The following is a 24769-nucleotide window of genomic DNA, read 5'->3' on the forward strand; positions in this document are numbered from 1 at the left end:
AAAATGGCAGGTCACTGTACTGGCCAGATGACACCCTCATTAACTGTGGGCCACAGAAACAGACCTTTACATCATCTGTCCTAAAGATTGCAAAGGTACTTAGTAAATTAAATTAATATCATTCATCTCTTGAATTTATATAGGCCAGGATATACATTTTGAAAGCAACCATTTCATTTTACTTCCATTCATTAACTTTTAATAATGTAAGACCCAAGGTATATAGGAATCCAAAACTCAAAGAGAAACAGAAATTGCATGATTCTCAACAAGTACAGACTTTTATTGATTGCTTATTGTTTTACTTTCTTACTGTTCATCTCTAAAACTTAAGTATCCCATTCATTATATTGGTCACTCAGAATATTCACCGAACATACAAATGCATTCAAAAAAGTAAGAAAACATGAATGTATGTTATGAGTAACCATTTTATGAATTAGACTTGACATATTTTAACCCAACCAAATGTTCCTCTATTCAAAATGTAAACGAGATTTATCTTTTCTTTTTGGAGGCTTTGACAGGCTCCTCCTTCTCAACTTTTATTTTCACTTCTTTCACTGGTTCCTGTTTTTCCACAACTTGAAGCTGGTCCAGGAAGTCCCTGCTGAGACCAAACTTCTCCAGGTCGTTCTGAATTTCAGACAACACTTGTGCTTTCTTCTCAAAAAATTTATTTTTCTCAGCTTCAAATTTTTCCTGGATTAAAAAAAAATTGATTATAATTAACGTTCAAATAATCATACGAAGATAAAAAAAAAAATTATTGACAATTAACTAATTAGTATCGGTAGAAACAACTCTTCAGAAAACTTTTTACAATAAAGAATAATACAGAGCCCTGAATGAGGAGACCACTACCTTTCATATTGCTGTAACCCTATTCGCGACGCAATAGGGTTAACTGTGTGTGATCAGCTGACATATGTGACACAGGCCAATAATACAGTTTAGCATGCTATATCGAAGGGCAAGGGACAGTACTGGCATGTACTTTGCACGTCAATAGGACCCGGGTTATCGTCATCTGATCATAAACCTGCATGGACCAGAGACACAGTGTGTGTAAGGCAAGGCAGTTCAAGACAGGACAGCGAGTAGACCGGGACTGTTAGTCTGCCATGAAGTCGGTCCTGGTGAAGTCCTGAAGTGAATGTACAAGTCCAGGAAGAGATAGAGACAGTAGAGTTTATTAGTTTAGTACGGTGATGTACAGTATAGCATTTTTAGTGTTGATGTATTGCCAATTGTGTCAAATTGGCTGTTTTAATTGACCATTATTAAAGCACCAGATTATTTGGGGCCTTGTCGTCAAGTTCTTAATGTGTTGTATGTTTAGCAGTGTTTACAGAAGGCATGATTAGGAGAGAATCGTAACAATATGCTGTTATAAAATTTAGAAAAGATTACATCCTACATGTGCCCTTATGTCAATCTAATCATGACATACTCTGCCAAGTTGTTGGTTTTCCTGGCTGATTCAGGCAACCCATTCCATTCTCTAATAGCACTAGGTAAAAAGGATTATTTGTACAAATTTGTCCTATTATATGGAACAAGGAATGTGCTCTAAGCAAATAGTCTCAGCATGTCGCTTGTCACAAAAGAAAGAATAATTAGAGAACACGAAAAACATGCATGGCATGTAGATATGACTAAGCGACAGGTCTCAGAAAATTACAGTACAAGGCAACCATTCACCAAAGATTTTGATGAAGAAAATAGAGAAATTCTGAACTTATATTGCTCTTCAAGTAAAAATTGTTGTACTGGAAAATTAATAACAGAACTATTTAGTGATTTGATGTAGACCATAAAAATAGAAATGGAATTAACAATAAAAAAATCTAATTACTGCTAGAGCGCTGTAGCATTCACATCATTTATTTACTGCTTAGGGGTGGACCTGTTACCTTCTCTTTTAGAATTACTGAAGTATTTATTATTGCATTTAGAGCTTTGCAGCAACAGTTTACGACATTAGAAGGATATCCACATTGTTATTGATTAAACTTCTTCATATTTATACAGCTGTTCCCAACTTATTTCTTTAAGGTATTCTATTGAAGATGAGGATCTGCATGCTAGATATGTTCAGTGATAAACAGCATCATAAACACTTGAAAACCAACAATGTGATTTAAAAATAGTAACTAGAATTTTGTTTTAGTAAAACATTTTCAAATTTGAGTTCTCTTACTTTTAATTTCTCTAGTTTTTCTCTTTGTTTAGCTACGGCCTCGTTCTGTGTGCTCATTCGTAAGTTGTATTTCCACCCTTTGTACTCTTCACGATCTCTTGGGAGCACATACCGTATCTTCAATTCTCTCAGTAGCCACTCAAATCTCTCGTGGTCTAACTCTCTTAGCCGAGTTAATAGTCGCCTCCTCCGAAAGATGCGCTTGAGCAGATAAATCTTATTCCCTTTGTCCTTGTGAATGGAAAACAAAATTAATTTACAAAATCAGATATTTATGCAAATAAAATGTAACCAAAAATTTAATTAGTTCTTGAGATACAAATTTGAATAGAATAATGATATTTGAACTCATGCAACAAATGGTCTAGGACTTAAGAAGGATTACAACATCCAAGATTTACACTAACTATCTTGTTATGTGAGCCCAGTTCTATAAGAATGTATCAATTCTCCAATTTCAAAGTTATTTTTGTCACTATGACTAATCATTCTTTTGCTTTTTTATTATATTCTTATTCATGAGGTTTTTAAACCATATAAGGGAAACACTTTTTTTTTTCTTGTTTAACATATATTTGAAGTTCCTTCAGAGTTCAACATTATTGCATCCTAACCCAAAAAATCCAGCAGGATACGATGGCGGAGGGCAGGGTTCGAACCCAGGACTACTGGGACAACAGTCCAGAGCGCATGCCACACAACAAGGCACCTATCCTTTAACCAAAACCACAGCCTAAGACATAATAATATTCCATTTTGTAAAAATTAATAGAGTCAAAACAAGTAATGAATTTATTTTATTTCTATTGAACAAAAGATGTTGAGATGGATCCAGAGTCTAGAAGTAGAAAAGGATTTATTTTTTTTTTAGAAAAAATGTTTCCAAGTTCACCCAGTCCAATGGATGCTGAACATTTATTCTAGTATGAAAACTTGCATTTTGATTTGTTGACCAAAATGTCTTCAAATTGAGAATTTTTCTTTTTTGTCCCACTGGTTCATATGAGGTGTAATAGTAAGTCATGTGTATGTTTAGATCATAAAGGCAAATAAAAGGGACTACAAACAAGGGCATTCACATAAATAGGCATGGTGGTAAAGTGCTTGGCTTTCAAAATCAGGGATCTTAAGTTCAAATCCTGGTGAAGACTGAGATTTTGAGCTTCTGGATTTTTTGGGATGCCCTAAAGACCATCCAACTCTAATCGGTACCTGGCTTACATTGGAGAAGCAAGGCGGTTGGTCATTGTGCTGGTCACATAACATCCTTGTTAACTGTTGGCCAAAGAAACAGATGAGCTTTACATCATCTGTCCCCACATATCGCAAGGTCTAAAAGGGGTTTCTTAACCTTTTAACCTTACATTAAAAAAAACAACAACAAAGAGTCTAATTTTTTAGGTACTGACTACAACACTAAGGTGGTTATGGTACTGACTCTATACCTCTGGAAAAACCAAGGTGAGTCTGAACAGTAACATATATATATCCACACAGTATGAGACTTACCTGTCTTTGTGATATACAGTAAGGAATCATTTGTCTGATGCCCAAGGTCAGCAGCGCAACTGGAAGGTAAAACAAGGATACAGCTGTAGATCTAAACAATGTCTCAATAGACGAGATTTTACTGACTTATGAAGTGACTTAAGTGTTAATATATGTACCTGCAACATAAGCTTTCAGCTGGCTTAAAGGCTTGGAAGATAAAATGCTACCAATGAAAACGGTAGTTCAGACCAGTGTTTCCCAAACCTTTTTCTTAACGGAACACTTCACACATTCTGAGTATTTAGCAGAACACTTTGCTAATTTTTTTTTTAGAGAGATTAATTCATGCGGTGGTCTACTAGTTAATTATACCAGTAGAAACACCTATTCAGGCCCAGTGGAACTCTAGGGTTCCATGGAACACTAGGGTTCTGCAGAACACAGTTTGGGAAACACTGATTTAGATGTTACTATGCCCAGAAATCATGATTCTTTCTATGTATTAAGAAAACTACTATCTGCTTTTAAGTTATGTAATAACTTTTAAAATGATTTTGATCTTATGCCATCATAGGGTTTTATGCTATAAAAAAAAAAGGTACAAAGAGTTATTTGTCTAACAGTGTAGAATATCAACAATTCTATCCCCCCTGTTAAATCCCTGCAATCAAAGAATGATAAATTCATTTTACAAATAAAATCATAAATTATAACCAGTTGGGCCCTTGCTAGATAATCTGTTCACTTTGTGTTACAGCCTTTAAAAAATAATATTGCTAGATAATCTGTTCACTTTGTGTTACAGCCTTTAAACAATAATATTGCTAGATAATCTGTTCACTTTGTGTTACAGCCTTTAAACAATAATATTGCTAGATAATCTGTTCACTTTGTGTTACAGCCTTTAAACAATAATATTGCTAGATAATCTGTTCACTTTGTGTTACAGCTTTTAAACAATAATAATTTCTATAATAAAACTGTGAGTCAAATAAATAAAGGTTACTGAAAACATTAAAAAAGTCACTAAATAAAAAATTTTAACATTTAGTTTTATTTTTCGATAGTGAAAAAGACATCTGATTTCAGCCGTTAGTAACTACTTCAGAAAGAACATTAAGGGAAAATTTGTGCTGTTTCCAACATTTTCTATGACTACTATTTTTAATGTCTCCAAAATTAACATACGAGTTTAAAGAATTTTTTTTTAAAGGCCTTACTTTCCTGTTCAATTTCAGAGTTGGGTCCAAAAAGTTGAACAATTCTGTCAATAACTAACTCTCTTTTATGATTAGCTTTCTCGTCCTGAAATAAATAAAAAGTTTAATTTAAAATATTAATTTATAAATTATAAATTTGAGGAGATTCATGGATCCATTTTGCCTTCAAGGGTGGTTGAATGTTTCACCTATATATATAAATTGAATGTTTGTTTCACTGCTATTTTTAGTTTGAATGATTTATCCCCACCATTTTGTTTGGAAGTTTTACTGCTTTTAATAGGTTTGAATGTTTCGCTACTATTATAAAGTTTGAATCTTTCACTGCTATTTTAAAGTTACATGATTCAACACTAACCCCTTCATACACAGTGTGTACATATGTACAAATGGCTTTAAAACCTTTTTTTTTTACAACGCTGATCAACTTACTCTGTCTGTCTGGTAAAAAGTTTGAACACGTTATTTCTCCCACACCCAATCTCGGATCAAGCTGTAATTTTGGGCAATTATTTCTTTTACCTGACAACACAAGAATCAATTTAAAAAAACTAACCAATTAGTTAATTAGTTAACTGTTGGTAATTAATTATTTAGTTTGGTATCTCAACCAAGGGAAAGAATTTGTACTTGACTGAAGTAGTGGTACAAGCTGAATAAGTCCCCTTTACAGCTCGTCGTCTGTGAGTCTTTGTGAACACAAGATGAAAAATAGGATGAGACTATAGAATCCCCTTGAGCTGTCATCTTACAAGAAGTTTGGACTAACATGCAATAATCTTTATGTCCAAATGTAAAGTTCAAGTATAAATTATTATATTTGTGATAGTTTCCCACAAGATTGATACAACTTTATTTATGATTTTAACATTTCTCCACCCCTTAATCTTTAACTAAAACTTTGCATTTACTTACACCTGTAGCATATTCTAGACTTGACAATTTCTGGATGGTTTCATTTCTAAAAATAAAAAATATTTAATATAAACAATACAAGTAAAAAAAAAAAGCAGACTTTACTGAATGTATATTTGAAATCAGGTTGTTGTGCATGACACCTTCATTAACTGTGTGCCACAGAAACAGATAACCTTCACATTATCTGCCTTATAGAGTGCAAGGTCTGAAAGGGAAACTTTAATTTTGCTCTATATTGAAATCATTTAATGTTAGTTAGTCTTTTTTTTAAAAGATGCAAGTAATTCACAATGTAGTTTGCTATGTATTCAGTACAATTGTTACATAGTCTTCTGATTCGAGGTAGCAAGATCTCTGATATTTCACCCCATTCTTATCTCAACATAAAACCCATGTCAACGATTAACTGAAAAAGAAAATTGGGGAAAACAATTTAACACTTTAATAACTTTTTACTTTCCACAACAAAAAAAAAATAATCAATCAATAGCCTTCACTTGCCAAAACTGTCTAAAGCTACCCTAACTTATTACAACATTTCATTTCATTTATTTAGAGCATGGAATGGGTAGCCTGAATCAGCCAGAAAAAAAACAATGACTCAGCAAAGTTTATATCCCGGATTAACATGCACTACTAGGTAAATTATCATCTTTGAAGGATCGTCTGGAATTTATAATGCAAGATTTATCTACGTGTAACTTACTGGCTAATTTCTTTTTCCAAGCCTTGATATGTGTACACTAGTTTAGTGGGATCTATTTCTGGAATTTTCCTCAGGTCACCTGACAATAGAACAAAATTCAAAGACAAGTTAAAGACAAGGATGATAACCCACAGTATTCAATAGTAGCAAGACAAGTGTTCATTTGAAGAAGAAGTAGATCCGCTGTGAGTATGTAGATCAGCTAGGTTATGTAAGAGTAATGGAAATGTATACATTTCTTAGAGCCTCACAATAGACAATAAAAACCTTAACCCTTTCTCTCCTAATCGACAATACCACTGTTGATTTAGCCCCATCCTACAGCCAAATCTACACAATTATTGTTGATACTTAAAAAAGTCAGTTGTTTTGTTTTCTTTCCTGCCAAAATGTTTTTAATTGCTTATAATGTAATCTTGAATAATTTGAATAGTTTCCATTTGGAAAACATCTAATAGAGATTTATTTCATTTTCAATTAATTTTTACCAAAAACAATATTTTTAAAGAGTGGGGGCTAAAAAAAAAGGCTCCATTTTTTTTATTATATATTAATTTTATGCATCTTAATAACATGTTATGTTATAAATTAAGTTTTGTAAAAATAAGAATAACTATCATAAAAAGTACTTTTAGTTCAGTTTGAACCAAAAATATTGCCTAGATCTAGTTCTAAAGAGACTTGTCCACAGTCTGCATGTTTTTATTTTTAAATGCCATTGCCCAAAATAAAATCTCATTTAGGTTTTACTATATAAAAAGGGTGTGCATTCCTCTTTAATTCTAAAATGTTATTGAAGTTTAATTATAACAGGGTGGTGAAATACAAATGAGCAAAATCTATTCTGGTTTCAACCAAGTGCTTTCAATGAAATAGGACAAAAACTTTTAACAAAAACCTTTTAGCTTGGAATATATACATATTAATCTCAATAACATCGGAGACAGTACTCAAAACATTAAATATTAACTAAATACATTTGATCAGTGTCAGTTATATTTGGATTGAGTGATGACGGAATGACAATGTAACAGAGCAGTGACTTCTTTGCTCCTCACTAGAATATATGATCTAAGTTTGAACTCTGGAAATTAAAAGATAAATTACACTTTAATTAGTTTGAACACTATATATAACTAGTATATAAACAAGCACAAGAGCTTTTTTAAGTAAACTATCAAAATTTTATAAAAGTGTATTTTTGTAAAGAACTTAGTACTGACATAGTGTATGAATTTCTACTATGCTTTAACAATTATATTAAACAGTTTTTAAGTTTCTTCTTGATGCTTTTATAGTTAACTTAATCAGGTTCTACATTATAATATGATTTCTCTCTCAATCTGGGATTATTAGATTTGAAAGAAATAGATCAGATCATATGATTAGGGAATTCAAATTCTTGAATCTGAGGAGGCTTTGTCTGTTTGTTTTTTTTAATTTCATATAGTTCTATCATGCTCAGTGCACTATGATCCAATCTCCTTTGTGAACAGGGGGGGAAAAGGGGGGGGGGGAGGTTTCCTTGCTGCCTTAAGAGGGATTCAAACACAGCTCTCATGTTAGGTGGCCAAGCCTTATCCAAGCAGTTGTGGCCTCTCAGCCACACACCCGCTCTTGGCAAGATGTGGGTTACCTCAGTTTACATCAGGACTGTTTTATTCCTTTGATGCAGACACTTCTAACCCATACAACATCCTAAACACCATCCCAAACCAAACTCACCAACCACTAGCCAGATCCACTCCTGTTAAACCTAAATCTACTAAAATTAATACAACAGCCTCACTAAACAAACCTACTAAAGAAATAACACCAAAATACCTTAAAACCTTAGTAATAAATTTTCAAAGCATTAGGAACAAAACAGCAGACTTAGAAATTTTATTAGAATGTGAGAAACCAGACATAATTGCAGGCACAGAAACTTGGCTACATCCTGAAATTTATAATGCAGAAATTTTCAATAGTAATTATGAAATTTTTAGAAAAGATAGGGCTGATAATCATGGAGGAGTTCTTTTAGCAATAAAAAACACTCTTATAGCAGAAGAAATTACCTTACCTAACTCAAAAAATATAGAATCAACATTTTGTAAAATTAATACCACCTCAACATCCCTAATAATAGGCAGCATATACAGACCACCAAATTCTAGTTTAGAATACATGCAGGAACTATGTAATCAGATTACTACACTTAAAGAGACAAATAAAAATGCAGTTTTTTGGATTATGGGTGATTTCAACCTACCCGATATAAATTGGAAAACACTAACCATAGATAAACACCAAAACCTTAAGGACATAAATGAGCTTTTCATAGAAACTTTACACAACCTAAGTTTAGATCAAATCATTAAAAAGCCAACTAGATTAAACAACACATTAGATCTCTTCTTAACCAACAGACCTGGATTAGTAGTTGATTATGATATTATCCCTGGTCTATCAGACCATGAGATCATAAAAATACACAGTCAGATAAAAGCAGTAGCCAATACAAAACCCAAAAGAAAAATCTTACTCTGGAATAAATGTAACCTAACACAACTACACCAAGCTGCATTAAACTTTCAACAAACATTCTTATTAGAAAAAGACATTAACCAACCAGTCGATGACCTCTGGAATTTCATTAAAAACCATCTTAAAAGCATTATAGAAAATCATATACCAACTAAATACACATCAAACAAAATAAATAAATGCTGGTTTAATAAAAGACTAAAGAAGCTTTGTAAACAAAAGGAAAACCTATATAGAAAATTTAAAGAAACTAATGCAGAAAGAGTTTACAAAAAGTATATAAAAATTAAACACTTAACCCAAAAAGTAAGCAGACAGCTGCAGAGTGAATACATAAACAATGTAATATCTAAAGATAACAACAAAAACCTATGGTCATACATTAAGTCTAAGAAAATGGAAACAACAGGCGTAGCGCCATTAAAAGATGAACATAACATAATACATAATGATAATGAAACTAAAGCAAACATTCTAAACAAATACTTTGCATCAGCATTCTCAGCCCCAGGAGACAAAGACATATTACTGAATTTGAACCAAGTAGACAACATAGAAGATATAGTAGTACAAGAAAATGGAATTAAAAAACTATTAGCCAACACCAAACCAAATAAAGCTTCTGGACCTGATGGTATTCCAGCTAGATTACTCAAAGAACTAAGTAATGAGCTAGCCCCAGTGTTCAAAATACTCTTTCAGGCTTCACTTAACCAGGGCAGAGTACCAAAGGACTGGAAAGAAGCTAATGTCACCCCCCTATTTAAAAAAGGAGAAAAATCTGACCCAGGAAACTACAGACCAGTATCACTTACCAGCATCACATGTAAAATCCTAGAACACATAATATGTAGCAACATCATAAACCACTTAGACAAACATAATGTCCTCACACCATACCAACATGGCTTTAGGAAATATAGATCATGTGAAACACAACTAATAGGACTAATTGATGATTTTTCAAAAGGTTTAGATAATAGTGAACAAATAGATGCTATCTTACTAGATTTTTCTAAGGCTTTTGACAAAGTTCACCACCATAGCTTGCTTAAAAAATTAAAATATTTCGGCATTAATGGTCCACTGCATCAGTGGATTAAAGACTTTCTGATAGGGAGAGAACAAACTGTAATAATAAATGGTTCTAAATCAACACCGATAACAGTAAACTCAGGTGTACCTCAAGGAACAGTCTTGGGTCCACTACTATTTTTAATTTACATAAATGATTTACCAAATTGCATTACTTCAGAAACAAAAGTCAGATTATTTGCAGACGATTGCATAATATATAGAACAATAAAAACAACACAAGACACAGATATTATACAAAGAGAATTAGATGAATTACAGAAATGGGAATCAAATTGGAGCATGTCTTTCCACCCAGAAAAATGTCAGTTGTTAAGAGTAACAAAAAAACTAAAACAAATTAATTCCACTTATCTTATTCATGGCAAACCAGTAACACAGACTAAAAACGCAAAATACCTAGGTGTTATAATAAATGAAAAACTGTCATGGAATCCACATATTGATGAAACTACAAAAAAATCAAACAAAGCATTAGGATTTATTAAAAGAAATTTCTATAAATCAAATAAGAAAATAAAACTAAAATGTTATTTAACCTTGGTTAGGCCAATAATAGAATATGCATCCTCTGTTTGGGACCCCTCAACTCAAGAAAACATTAAGAAACTAGAACAGACACAAAATAGAGCAGTGCGATTCATAACAAACGAATATTCACATTTGACTAGAGTAACACCTTTAGTAAAATCACTAAATTTAGAAAGCCTTCAGGACAGAAGGCTCAAAAGTAAAGTAGCAATAATACATAAAACACTGAACCATAATCTTCAAATACAAAAACAAAATTTAATAAAATACTCTGAAAGACACAAAGATAAAGGCACATTCCTCGTCCCATATGCTAGGACAAATTTGTACAAATACTCCTTCTTCCCTAGTGCTATTAGAGCATGGAATGGGTTGCCTGAGCTAGCCAGGAAAACCAGTGACTTGGCAGAATTTAAGTCATTGGTTAATATGCATGACTAAATGCATGATGCGTAGGACGTAATCATCTTCTTTTTTGAAGTAACGTCTGTATTATATAAGATAAGATAAGAAGATAAGACACACCCCATTTTGATATTTATGTCAAGGTGAAAGAAGAAAAGTCCTTACCAGAATACTGAAAGAATGTAACCTTTGGAGGCTTCTGAGGGCGTTTGTGTCCATACTCTCTTGAAGAGTTGTACATATACAACTGAGCTGTAAACAAACAAAAACATTTATAGAGCAAAAATTATTATCTTAGATATTACTTTTTTTGACTTTCAAAACTAAGAGCCAAAAAGGAATGACGTTTAATCAAGCAAAAACCAAGACAGCAACTTTAAAAAAAAAAATTTTTGTAGAGCAAAATGTTTATATGCTATAGCAAGCTCAGTGCTCTAAGGTTCAAATCTCTTTTGTGGATGGGGAGAGGGGTAACTGGAAGGTTTCCCTGTTGACTTAAGATGTTCAGCTATAACAACTCAGCTCGAGTCTGGATTCAAACTCAAGCCCTGTTGATAAGTAGCCAAGTGGTTCATGCCCCTCAACCAAACATCTCACATCTAGGAATTCTAATCTTGCCTACTGTCATCTAGAAAAGCTGAAATGAAGGCAGAATGATATCCCCTGGCCCTGTGTTTGAATCTTTACCTCAACTGACACTTTGAATCTCTGAATTTTTAGATGTTCCTGAGTCTAATCTGAGTTCAGGAGATATATGAAAAAATTACAAGGCATTTAGTGCTCATGATATACCAAAGGGTGGAAGATAATCAGTGGTACTTCCAAAGACCTTATCTTTAACATGGGATTATTATGATTATTTTGACTAGAGACAGATTCTGTAGTGCTATTAGAAAATTTGAAATGTTATCAATGTTGTGATCCAGCATCATAAACATGCACAATCTGGCAATGTGTGCCCAATATACAGAAAACTGCTAAACAGGCACAGGATACAAGGATGGCTGCCTGGTCATGTGATATGGGTTCTGAACTTTCATCTTGATGGTCCTGGGTCCAAACCCTGCCATCCTGCAGGAGGTTTGAGCTAGGATGATGTAGGGTGTATAATCTTCAATTCTGAAGCAACATTCGAAACTTGTAAAACAAAAAAAATAAAAAAATTACAAAAGATGGGTACATATCAATAAATGTGTCTTTCAAGTTCACCAATAAAAAATACTCTAGCCTCTAGCCTAAAATGTTAATTAGTCTCAACTGTCTGGCCTAACAATACATTATATTATATTACTTTCTCACTGGGTCCTAACATTATATAATACTTTCTCACTAGGCCCTAACAATATATATACTTTCTCACTGCATTCTAGCAATATATACTTTCTCACTGGGTACTAACAAAATATACTTTTTCACTGGGTCCTAACAAAATATACTTTTTCACTGGGTCCTAACAAAATATACTTTCTCACTGGGTCCTAACAATATAGGCCTACTTTCTCACTGGATCCTAACAAAATAGGCCTACTTTCTCACTGGGTCCTAACAATATAGGCCTACTTTCTCACTGGGTCCTAACAATATAGGCCTACTTTCTCACTAGGTCCTAACAAAATATACTTTTTCGCTGGGCCCCTAACAATATACATACTATACTTTCTCACTGGGCACTAACAAAATACTTTCTCACTGGTCCTAACCATATGTACTTTCTCACTGGGTCCTAATAATATACTTTCTCAATGATCAATGGGTCCCTATCATTATATTGATTATTCATTTATTGCCATCAGCTCTGTTCAGCTCCTTCCCTTATTAACTTACTTATTAAGTTATTATCAGTAAGTCTGAGTACTCTGAGTGACCCATCATCCCATGTGATGTGAAAGCTTTCTCCTTAATTGTTAAAATTAAGGTGAATTAACTTCTCTCCCACACAAGCAACTCCACTCAGTTTTACTTCTAGATGTAGTACTACTTAGTTTCTACTACACTACTACAGAGTTACAGTACTAGAGTCTATTCAGTCTATTCTATTATGATTTATGTCTACTGTCTACTCTACTCTACTTCTACCTGCTAAAAATGGTGTTTGTAGATCGGTATTTAGCCATTTAAATGATGCATTGTTATCTTTAGACCCAACAAATGAACTGAATGTAGCTTCGTGATTCAACTGTATTCCGTTCACACATGGAAACGCCGATGGTACGTATTTTTTAAATATTAGCCTTTTGAAAGCTACAGAAAATAATTCAGCTGTCAAGGGCGCAGACATTTTACCGGATCCGATTTCCTCATTTCGTTTTGAAAATAAAACATTTAAGGCTATTGAACAGTCTAATTTTTATGAATTCAAAGATCTTATTAGGATGAAAAAAAATTACAAAGGCGCTAAACAAAGTAAATTAATTTTTTTTGTTAAATTAATTAGATCTATTAGATATAGATCTATACCAAACTGACACCCGTGGTTCGACAAACTTCCGAAAATTTTAAATTATTGCCTTTTGTATTAATTTCGTGTGTGTATAGAGTCATTTAATAGAAATAGCGCTGGCCATACCAATAGCTTCAAGACAACAACAAAACTTAGCTACATACGGGTATCGAAAGTCGCATGGCAACGGATGCTTTGAGAAACTCCATCAAAAGCTGTGGGAGGACGCTCAAGATAAACATTTTGTTTTTCGAGGCATTCGTCTAAATCCCTGAATAGACAAAGATGATGAAAACAAGGCAACAGCAACCGTGTCTAAAGAAGGTAAAACAACCAGGGAAAGTAGTCGACTTGAGAGAAAGAGTTCCTTTCACTCAAGAAGTAGAAATTTTTGATAGAAATAATTTAAAGGTGAGTATTACAATGATTGTAATCTAGCGTCACTGTTTCAGAAGTTCAGTACAAACCTCACTCTTTCATTTTAAGCATAAGTTAAATTATAGATTTTAAATCTATTTTATAATTTTATAAATTATGATTACCTCTTCATCGTTTTGAGTCTATAACTAGATTGCCTTAATAAAAGTAAAAGAAAATATTATATAGAATCTAGATCTATATACTTGACTCTTGAACTATTATTCACATTGAAATAAAAAACAAATCGACCGCATTACATTAATAACAAATTGTGATTATCAATATCATTTATGCAGATGAAGACTCATCTGTCTTAACTTCATTAAAAAATTTAATGTGTCAGTTGTTATTTTGAAGAAAAAGAAATCTATGTGTGTATTGTAGTTTTTAAATAGAGTGAGGGTTTATGAACTACTTGGGTAAGTGACTTAAGATATGCTTGTATATATACAGTGGAATCCACTTAAATCAAAGTACCAGGGACAAGGAGTGACTGCATATTAAAATAGTTTGAATTACACATCAACAATAGAAATAACTGATTAATTGTTTTACCTTAATTGGTACTATTATAGTAACGTCTAAAGTCCTATTAAACTTAAAGATGGCCTAGGGGCATGTGTAGGATGAAATAATCTTGTTTTTTGAAGTAATATAATAAGATAAGATGAGGAAAATACCATATTTCTCTGCCACAGCCTTCTCAGACAGTTTTTTTTTTATTTTCAACATTTTTCGGCATTGCTATTTTTTTAAATTGAAAGAAAAATAGGCAAACAGACATAGCATATGCTAAAGTAATTGTAACACAGTGTTTATTGGTGGTGTGTGCGACTATAAGAGATTGGGGGAATGGGCTCAAGGTATCTGTTGGCCAGTCTTTGTTCTTCTTTAGAATCACTCACCCAGAAAATGTTAGTCGAGTTTGACGCCTATATAATTTATGCCATGCACGCAAAATTCAATGTTAGAAATTGATCAAAAGTAGCTTGTTGAAGGACTCACCTATTGTTATGGGTGGGTGAAAAAGGTGTGCAGCACAGGATCATCATGACATGGTCTTAAATGTCTTGGAATTAACCATTTGTTTCTTTCAATGTAGGCAAAAAAGAAAAAAGAAACATTGAAAGTACTTCAAATTAAGCAGAAATTTGTTTCTGCAAATTTGAATCATCTGGATTCCACTGTATATATTTATGAAATAGTTTTATATGCAGCTCCAACAAAAACTTGAAGACTAATATTTTATGCTAAAAATTTTAACTTTGCAGTGTAGTAGGCCTAACTAATAAAGAATGAAAATAGTTATTGTCAATGCCTTTTTATAAAGTGGATACCAACATGCATCAATAACTTGTAATGGTATTAAAATTAAGTTGGTAAATTTGTATGCAAACTTAATATAAGCTTGTAGTTTTATGCAATTAACATAAAGAGACAAATCATAAAAGATATTCCTAAAGAAGTTCTCAATTTAAATTTTAAATAAATAAAATAAATCTGGATGCAAAGATGGTTTGTAATTATTGCCCCATAGGAGATGCAGGTTCGGAAGATAGAATAGCTTTGATAAATATTTAGGTTGGAGTGCCTATAAATCTTTTCATTGCACATGTATATTTCTGTCTTAGATCTAAATATCACCTGTAAAATTATTTCAAAAATAACATTTTAAACTTTTAAAAAAGTTCTTTTCATTTTTTGAAATTATCTTATTTTTATTGATAGAAGAAAAGTAATTAGAATTTAAATTTAACTAATAATCTTACATATTTATTTTATTGTTAACATATATGCCCAGCTACAAACATTTTAAAATATCCTAACAGATCTCATCTTTTTTTGCCCTGCTTTTAAAGAGAAAAATTCTTAAACCTTTCTTTTAATTATGGGTCATATTAACTTATGAAGAAAAATTTTAATACGTGAATTATAAACTTATTTTAAGACTTAAACTTAGCGCTTCTACTTGTTGAATGGAGATCCTTGACATGGCATGGCTTCTGCCGATGTGCCATAAAATCTAAATGGTGACTCATCTTTAATGCCGCTACAAAATGTCAAATTCTGCTTTGCTAGAAATCTTTTGATATCAATAAATCTGTGCATTCTTACACCAATGGTAGCAATAACAAGTCCTGCTTTATTTTCTAATTTTAAAATTGCAATAATTTATTCTTTAAATTTCTCAACAACACTATCACATTAAACCTACATTACTGCTCTAAGCAGTTCTAAAATACATGCTGCTAGTACACAGGTGAAAGAATGACCTAATGCTTTTCAGGTGGTATTAAGTATAGCGATGGTCTGAACATTTTGTTAAAATTTCACTTATATCTCTACTGTCAAAAAAAACAACTAAAACACATTTTTTTTTCTTTTGGGTACTGCCCGTTGATAAGTTTCACCCTGCCACTGATGACTAGATTTAATGTTTTCTTTCTTTTTAAAAAATTACAAAGATTCTAACATAAAATATTCTCTTTATTTACTTGTGCTGTCTGTAGAAAAAGTTAATAAATATCCATCAAATTAAAAAAAAAAAGACTGTTATAGTTTATATAGACACTTTCTAATTGAATATATATTATATATAGACACCCTAATTTTTTTTTCAGCTGCACCTAATATAAAATTCATGTAATACTTTTTGCACTATTATATCAAAAATGTATCATTTCTTGCACACTATTAGCCATAACTCAAACTTTCTACTATTGATCTACATAGTCAGATCAAAAAGAGATGTGTGCATTCATTTAGGTCACTAATATTTTTTACATTTTATTTTAATAATTTTATTAGCAAATTTTCTTTTACTCATTCCTTATATTTATCTGATGTTGAAGTCCATGTAGTGGCACATTAACATTTTTGGCTCTAATTCAAACTCTATTACATTCTAATTGTTTTGCATGTCTTTTTTTTGTTATAAATTAATTTAACTTATGACAAGGTAGTTCTTAACTGCAGTAATTTTAGATAATTATAAAGTTATATCAAATAAAAATATGTAATTGTTTTTTTAATAGTATGTATTTAATGAGCATTTCTACACTATTTATTTTCTAACTAACTAATGTCTAAATACAATATTTAGTAATGAACAGCCTCTACTTAACATTCAATTAACCATAAACCTAACTACTACTCTTCTGATTATTATTGATTTGCAGCTAAAAGTATGCATTTTCTTCCCTATCAGAAACCAGAGCCACCAGTGGCAGGAGCTTTTAAAGAAAGAACTACAGGTGGGACATCCTTCAAGAAGTTCTATGAACGAGGTGACTTCCCTATTGCTCTAGAACATGATACAAAAGGAAACAAAATTGCATGGAAGGTAAATGTCACATTATTCAATGTCATCATGTCATTTAGTGTCACCACAGTGTTTCTCATCACATCATTAGTCACATCATTTTGTGTCATGATGTTATTTAGTGATACATCATTCAGTGTCATCACATCAGTTAGTGCTACTTCATCATGCCATTAAGTGTCAAATCATTCAGTGTCTTGACATCACTCAAAGTCATCATGTTAATTAGTGTCACATCTTTCAGTGTCATCAAATCAATTAGTGTCACATCATTCAGTGTCATGGTGTAATGGAGTGTCACATCATTTGATGTCACCATATCAATTAGTATCAAATTATTCAGTGCCACAAAAGAAGAAGAAGAGACAATAATTATTGTTGTATCATTTAGTGTCACATTATTTAGTGTTACAAGTGCCATTCACATTATTTAGTGACTCATATTTTAGTGTAATACTAATTTCATTTAGTGCCACTTGATTAAGTGCAATATCATTTTGTTTCATAGTAATTTGAGTCCTATCTATCAGTGTTACACCATTGAAAGAAATTTCATTACAAATAACACCGATGTAAGAAGAACAATTAAGTTAATGTTTCAATTGATATTCTATGTATAAGATGTATAAAATATGTTTGGCTTTTAACTCATCTATTTTACTTTTTTAATAGATAAAAAAAAGTAAAGAACCCCTTTCAGATCTTTCTGATCTATGGTGCAGATGATGTAAAGATCATCTGTTTCTGTAGCCCACTGTTAACAAGGCTGTCTTGTGGCCAGCACAACTACCAACCGCCTTTACTTATCCTCAACTAATGTCAGGTACCCGTTAGAGTTGGGTGGACTCTAGGGCGCATTCAAGGTTTCCAAATAAAAAATCAGTCTTCTCTGAGATTTGAACATTAGACCCTTTGGTTTGGAAGCCAAGCACTGTACTGCTCATCCACTGTGCCACTCTTTTAAAAGATAACTTTTATATTCATTTATTTAAAAGCTTTCATATGCTTTTTATTATTTACATCAATGTTGTTGTTATTTCTAGCTAATTAATTTTTAAACTCACTTGCATCTAAATCAAATTTTAGGTGGAAATAGAGAAGTTGGACTATCACCACTACCTTCCACTGTTCTTCGATGGTCTGTGTGAGACAAGTCACCCGTATGAGTTTTTTGCACGTCAAGGTGTTCACGACATGCTAGAGCACGGAGGCTCAAAGATATTACCTGTCATTCCCCAGCTGATAATACCAATTAAAAGTAAGATTTATTCACACTTCATTTTAGAAATGAAAAGATGCCCACTTTCAGACCTTGTGATCTATTGGGACATTGGATGTAAAGCTCATCTGTTTCTATGGCTTATAGTTAACAAGTGTGGCTTGTGGCCAGCACAATTACCAACTGCCTTTACTTTCCCAATGTATGTCAGGTACCCATTAGAGTTGGGTGAACTTAAGAGAACCCTGAAAATCCTGAAATGCGAAATCCCAGACTTCACCAGGATTCCATCATGAGATCCTTTGGTTTGGAAGCTCAGCCACCATGCCCCTCTATATATAATTTTAATATCAAATGATATGTTTTCTTTTACAATAGAATGATGCATGTATTTTTAAATTTAGTGATTTTACTAAATGTGTTACTCTAATCAAATGTAAATATTTCTTTGTTATGAGTCTGACTGATCTATTTTGTGTCTGTTATAGTTTCTTAATGTTTTCTTGAGTTAAAGGGCCCCAAATAGAGGATTATTATTCTAATATTGGCTAAACCAAGGTTAACCCTTTCTCTCTGTAATTATTTTCCATGATCCGGTGAAAGTAATCATTTTGCTCATGTGTAGTTCACTTCCCTGTTAGGGTTAAAATTCTAGAACTTTGTAATTAAAAAAATATTTAATTAGGTATAGAAATATATATATATATATATACATATATATATATATATATAAATGGGAATCCGTGCTCTTTTATATAACACAAATTAATGTTCATAAAACCAAAAAATAATTTAATGCGGTCAAATCAATGATGGTATTGTCGATTAGGAGAGAAAGAGTTAACTTCCAACTGTCATCACAATGGCCCTGAGCTGTAACCCACATTGCTGCCTTTCTGCTGGAGGTCTGGGCTGTCCCTTTCTGAAGGAGTGTCTGGAACTTGTAGAACATAAATATCAAATCTTTTGGAAAAGTAAAGCCCCCTTTCAGACCTTGTAATCTATGGGGCAGATGATGTAAAGGTCATCTGTTTCTGGGGTCCCTGATAAATGAGGGTGTCATGTGGCCAAAGCAATGATCACCACCTTTACATTTCTCTGACTAATGTCAGATACTAAGGTAGAGCCATAAAGATCCCAGAATTAATAATTCTAGTCTTCACCAGGACTCAAACCTGGGATCCCCGTTCAGAAGCCAAGTGCTTTACCACTTGACCTCATAAGTACACAATTTGAAATCTTTTTTTAGTTACAGCAGGCTAGTTTTTTTTTTTTTTTCTAAAAAAATACAAATAAACCAATAGACAAATAAAATTAGCATAAAATGAGCAATTAAAATATTGGACTAATTTAGTTTCTAGGTTTATCAAACACAGTTGTTTCTTTTCTTTTGCGTGGCAGATGCCCTGAACACAAGGAACCACAAAGTGCTCTGCACAACGCTCAAAGTTCTCCAGCACCTCGTTGTTTCCGCAGACATGGTTGGTGAAGCTCTTGTTCCATACTACAGACAGATTCTCCCAGTCATGAACATCTTCATCAATAAGAACTGTAAGTTTTGGACAATGTTTTTTTATAATGCTTATATCAACTCACACTGTCTGTCTGGTTAAAAGTTTGTACATGTTATTTCTCCCACAACCAATCTTGGATTAAGCGGAAATTTTGCACAATTATTTCTTTTACCTGACAACACAAGAATCAATAAGAAAAATTAATCAATTAGTCAATTAATTATTAGTAACTAATTATTTTGTTTGGTATCTTAAACAAGGGAAAGAAATTGTACTTGACAGATTTGGTGGTATATTTTTATTATTATTCCCCTTGAAGAATCTTGAGCCATGGGTGAACATTTTTTATGCATTTAAAAACGATAATGTAAATATTCACCAATGTACCCCTTTCTTCCCTACCTATTTCACAACTGATCTTGCCAAGTGATAGGATCATAGCGCATTGAGAAAACTAAAAGCTAAAAAAAAGTGATTGGTAAAAATATTTCTATTGCACAGATTTATATGTCTAGGTCAATCATAAATACATGACTGATCCAAACTAATTGATACAATTACAACTATATATAAGCTTTGATTTTTTTTAGAAGTATTTTTTATGTCTTTTGTGTTTAAGATTTCTAAGAATGTCACATTTAGTATTACTTGTAACTAATCTCTTGTACTGGTTCCCAAAAATCATGGGTTGTGACCCCAAATGGGGATCATGGGTATTCTCTTTGGCTCTTTTCAAGCAAACATTGTCACAGCAAGGTGAAAACTTTGGTTTGACAATTATAATTTTCAAAATATTGTCATCTTATAATTAAATTTGGCTTACATCTTTTTTTTTTAGTACACAGCTTTAGCAGGAGTTACAGTACTTGACTCTATGTTTAAAAATATTTTTATAAATAAATTTATATTTTTTTTTTTATGTACAAAACTTTCAAGGTCTGCTCTATTCTATTAATATTATCTGCATGGATGTTTTAATTTATTCTTTTCTGGATAAAATATATCCACCAAGTGACTAGTTTTTATTTGCTAAAATACTTTTACTATTGAATAATTGAATATTTCTATGACAGTGAACTCTGGAGATGGTATTGATTATAGCCAGCAAAAGAGAGAAAATGTTGGTGACTTGATCCATGAAACTCTTGAAGCTTTCGAAAGATGCGGAGGAGAAGATGCTTTTATAAATATCAAATACATGGTGCCAACATATGAATCCTGCATGCTGAACTAAATAAACAACTTGTGTATGTCGCATGTTTAAAAATGTAAAAAAAAAATATTTAAAAATTTTGGTTTGTGCTCAGCTCTTGTTTCCTGATCCACATTTTAAAGTATTAAGTATCAGGAAATTAATTTTTCCATAAAGTATTATTTTTTTAATACTATGCATTAACAACTGCTAGAGACCAGCATACATGTTTAACCCTGTAAAGACAAACTAAGTTGGTAATAATGCTACTGCCTAAGGAAGTGGGGTTGCAAAAAAAAATGAAAATGTTAATAATGTAGATATATTATTTTTTAAAGTTAACACAATTTTAAAGAGATTTAAAAATAATTCTTAAAAAATATTCAAATGCATATGCTTAAATATAATTGCTTTTGTTTTGGTTTAAAAAGTTTGACAAATTTTTCCTGTAAGCCATTTTGTTGGTATCCTTCATTGATGAAATTTGAAGATGTACATCTGAGGTATTAGTGACATCTTTATGTGTAGCAGGCACAGTTCAACCATTCTAGCCAGGTACACAGTTCAACCATTCTAGCCAGGTACACAGTTCAACCATTCTAGCCAGGTACACAGTTCAACCATTCTAGCCAGGTACACAGTTCAACCATTCTAGCCAGGTACACAGTTCAACCATTCTAGCCAGGTACACAGTTCAACCATTCTAGCCAGGTACACAGTTCAACCATTCTAGCCAGGTACACAGTTCAACCATTCTAGCCAGGTACACAGTTCAACCATTCTAGCCAGGTACACAGTTCAACCATTCTAGCCAGGTACACAGTTCAACCATTCTAACCTTCCTTCTTGCTCTTATTTCACTGAGCTTTGCTTTTTTTGGTTTCTTTAGTTGATTGAGTAAATTCCTTACTTTTCTTGGGCACGTATGAAGCTCCACCCTCCTAGATGCTAATATGAATATTCATGTCTATTTTGTCATTTGACATGCAAGATCATGATCAGCCAGTTTCTATTTTTTTTCTACAGCCAGTGCACAATAGAATTTCGGTCTCATGTAACATATGCAATCTACTCAAAACAGTTACCTCTTCACACACTGCAAAATAGAATAAATTAGCATGGCTCAGATTTATTGGTATTGAAAAATTTAACAGCCTGACTTAAATTGCTGCAATCCACCTTTGACTTCACAATAACTACAGGACCTCACACTTTTGACTTTCGGAAAGAGCATATAAAATAAAAGAATGGCCTTGGGCAGAGCATTAGGCACTAAAGGGTTTAAAAAAAAGCATTCTGTATTTGCATATCAGCTTAAACTGTGATATTCTATTATTATTTGAAATCTCTTTTCACTTCATATTTGAAAAAAAAAAAAAATACATCCTTTAAAAAAGGAAGCTCATTTGTTAAATTCTGTTATGCAACTTTAATATTTAGTTTCAACCTTGTTCTTTGAATAAGTTTTGTATTCTATTTACTGCTGAAAAAAAATTGTTATGAATTTATTCAATGATGCAATGCCATCCATTATTTTGCTGCTGACTTACATTGTTAGCTCATCTACATAATTGAAAGAGTACATTTTTAAAAATCCTTTTTTTTTTTATGTTACAGATTTTATGCATGAAAATGTTTACCAGTATTTCAATAAAAATTTAAATAATATGGACTTAACACTTTTTCAGTGCTCTGCGATGCAGTATAAACACACAATGTACATTTTGGGAAGGGAATAGGATATTGTTTACAATTTATACATCATAGCCTCATTATACATGATCATTTTTTTTCTGTTCATCATGGAGTGAATGTTGACCAGTATTCTCGGATGTTGGTATACCTTCACTATTTATTTGTGAATGTGTGTGTATCACTTTTGTGTTTAGTCTCTGTACCTACATGTTTCCAAACTTTCAGAGGTAAGCGAGATAACAGAGCAATAGGAAAACAAAAATATATATATTGTTTCCTTGTTTATTGTTTCCTACTTTAAATATTTCTTTTTATATTCTTACATTTGTTAAAATCTTGTTGATAATGCAATTAGAGAAGCATTATGGCCATTACACTTTGAGCCACCTGCTATGTGCTCAAATCAGTGGTGGGTTATAGGATTAATTAATTAATACATGAAGCCCACTGTTATTAGTCCATAATTCCACTTTTTAATATGCTCAATGACATAACACTAAAATCTGACATGTTGTATATGTTTATAAATTAAATGTAACAAGTTAAAAAATGTTGATTATAGCCTACGAAATATCAAAAGTGAATCGCTGAACTAACATTTAGCGTGAACTCATTCTATTTATAGAACTTTAATAAGCCCACCACTAGCTTGTTGAAAAATAAAAAGCTTCTGACTTTTGTATCTATGTTATAAATCTATGTAGCAAAGAGTCCAGAGAATTGTAAGAAAAAGTTTGTGAGCAATAAAAATAAAAATAACAGAATGGTTTGCAATTTGTTTATTTATATATTCAAAGTTAATTGTATTTGCATGTTCAGTTCATTTGATTATGTAAGTTTAAAGCTAAACAATTGTTGTGCAAAAGCACCCAGACTAGGAAAACATAAACAATAAATCTGAATGCATCTTAAACAAGGGATATAAATTTAAAAAATCGATTCCTTCTTTATGTTAAAATAATATAGTAATTTAAGCATTCATATTTTATTTGTCATTTAAAAATTAAGAAAAAAAAATATTGGCCAGTATGGCGATTGAACTCATTACATACCGGGTATATGGGTCATTAGCAACATACTCTATCAACTTAATAATAAGGTTTGTCTTCGAGTCCGAAGATTAATGAGGAATGCAGTATTTCCCGTGGTTACACAGCCCCAGCTGCGACCTACATTTGCCACATCCAGGGCAAGCATAACCATTGTCTGCCAGTGGTCCTCTGCATCTGTCCTTGGCAGCGGATTTTCACAAAGGCCGCAGGATACTCTATCAACTTAACCACTCAGCCATACTTTTTTATTATACTTTACCTATCCCTTAGTCTGTTGGAGCACCAAGCAAGACTCACAGAGGCAAACAGAGGCGGCCATACTACTAGATGTAAAATTTTACCTTGAAATAAATGATTAAAGTTGTTAGTTTTTGACTTGTGCTTTCTAACCTCTTTCTACCTCTTGACTATGAAGAAAGTTAATAATAGGATTTTAAAAAAAACAACATCACACTTTCGGTAGAATATTGAATCATTTACTACATAATAATTCTGGTGGTGACACAGACAGGGGTCATTCTGTGTGTGTAATCAGCTGACACAAATTAAACAGACCATCGTTAGACAAGTGGTCAACTATGACAGGTGGTGACCCGGTGACGTTCCATGAAAGATCTGTATTGTAAACAGCACCCATGTCAGTCACATTGGCTTTAGTCATATAAAGAGTGAAGGTGTACAGTCATTTCACTTCACATCTTCAAGCATATGATTTGAAGGCACCATTCAAGATCCAGTCCGGTACAGTGAGTCTAGTGTTAATTCGACCACCGTGCCCCCTGATAGCTACAAATAGTTGGCTATATTAGTGTTTCTG

The 24769-nt window shown here is 32.5% G+C and overlaps 2 protein-coding genes across 3 annotated transcripts; one reads left to right on the forward strand and one right to left on the reverse strand.

Moving 5' to 3' along the window:
• Window positions 1–254: 254 nt before the first annotated feature.
• Window positions 255–13413, reverse strand: LOC106056583 (28S ribosomal protein S15, mitochondrial-like). The gene is made up of 8 exons (XM_013213395.2): window positions 13175–13413; window positions 11264–11350; window positions 6539–6617; window positions 5830–5875; window positions 4915–4999; window positions 3713–3771; window positions 2204–2434; window positions 255–702 (listed from the first exon to the last, which is right to left on the reverse strand). The coding sequence occupies exons 1-8, from the start codon at window positions 13374–13376 to the stop codon at window positions 499–501; spliced, it is 993 nt and encodes a 330-aa protein (XP_013068849.2). The 5' UTR covers window positions 13377–13413; the 3' UTR covers window positions 255–498.
• A 289-nt stretch (window positions 13414–13702) lies between these two features.
• On the forward strand, window positions 13703–23669 carry LOC106056586 (parkin coregulated gene protein-like). Of its 2 annotated transcripts, none has more exons than XM_013213401.2 (5): window positions 13703–13862; window positions 17167–17301; window positions 18367–18538; window positions 19901–20050; window positions 21087–23669. In XM_013213401.2, the coding sequence occupies exons 1-5, from the start codon at window positions 13824–13826 to the stop codon at window positions 21245–21247; spliced, it is 657 nt and encodes a 218-aa protein (XP_013068855.1). In that variant the 5' UTR covers window positions 13703–13823; the 3' UTR covers window positions 21248–23669. The 2 variants fall into 2 exon arrangements, with proteins under 2 accessions (XP_013068855.1, XP_013068854.1); XM_013213400.2 differs by having other exon boundaries at window positions 13707–13949.
• Window positions 23670–24769: the final 1100 nt, after the last annotated feature.

Source organism: Biomphalaria glabrata, chromosome 6 (assembly GCF_947242115.1).
Source record: "Biomphalaria glabrata chromosome 6, xgBioGlab47.1, whole genome shotgun sequence".
NCBI classification, from domain to species: Eukaryota; Metazoa; Mollusca; class Gastropoda; family Planorbidae; genus Biomphalaria; species Biomphalaria glabrata.

Excerpts from the sequence above, each read along its gene's own strand:
- LOC106056583 (XM_013213395.2), bottom strand. The coding sequence starts at position 13,376 with ATGTCTGCGCCCTTGACAGCTGAATTATTTTCTGTAGCTTTCAAAAGG. Across the intron at positions 5,876-6,538 it reads TTGGAAAAAGAAATTAGCCA|AAATGAAACCATCCAGAAAT; the intron begins GTAAGTTACACG and ends TTTTATTTTTAG. Across the intron at positions 5,000-5,829 it reads GTCTAGAATATGCTACAGGT|GACGAGAAAGCTAATCATAA; the intron begins GTAAGTAAATGC and ends TATTTATTTCAG.
- LOC106056586 (XM_013213400.2), top strand. The coding sequence starts at position 13,824 with ATGATGAAAACAAGGCAACAGCAACCGTGTCTAAAGAAGGTAAAACAA. Across the intron at positions 13,950-17,166 it reads TTGATAGAAATAATTTAAAG|AAACCAGAGCCACCAGTGGC; the intron begins GTGAGTATTACA and ends CTTCCCTATCAG. Across the intron at positions 17,302-18,366 it reads GAAACAAAATTGCATGGAAG|GTGGAAATAGAGAAGTTGGA; the intron begins GTAAATGTCACA and ends ATCAAATTTTAG.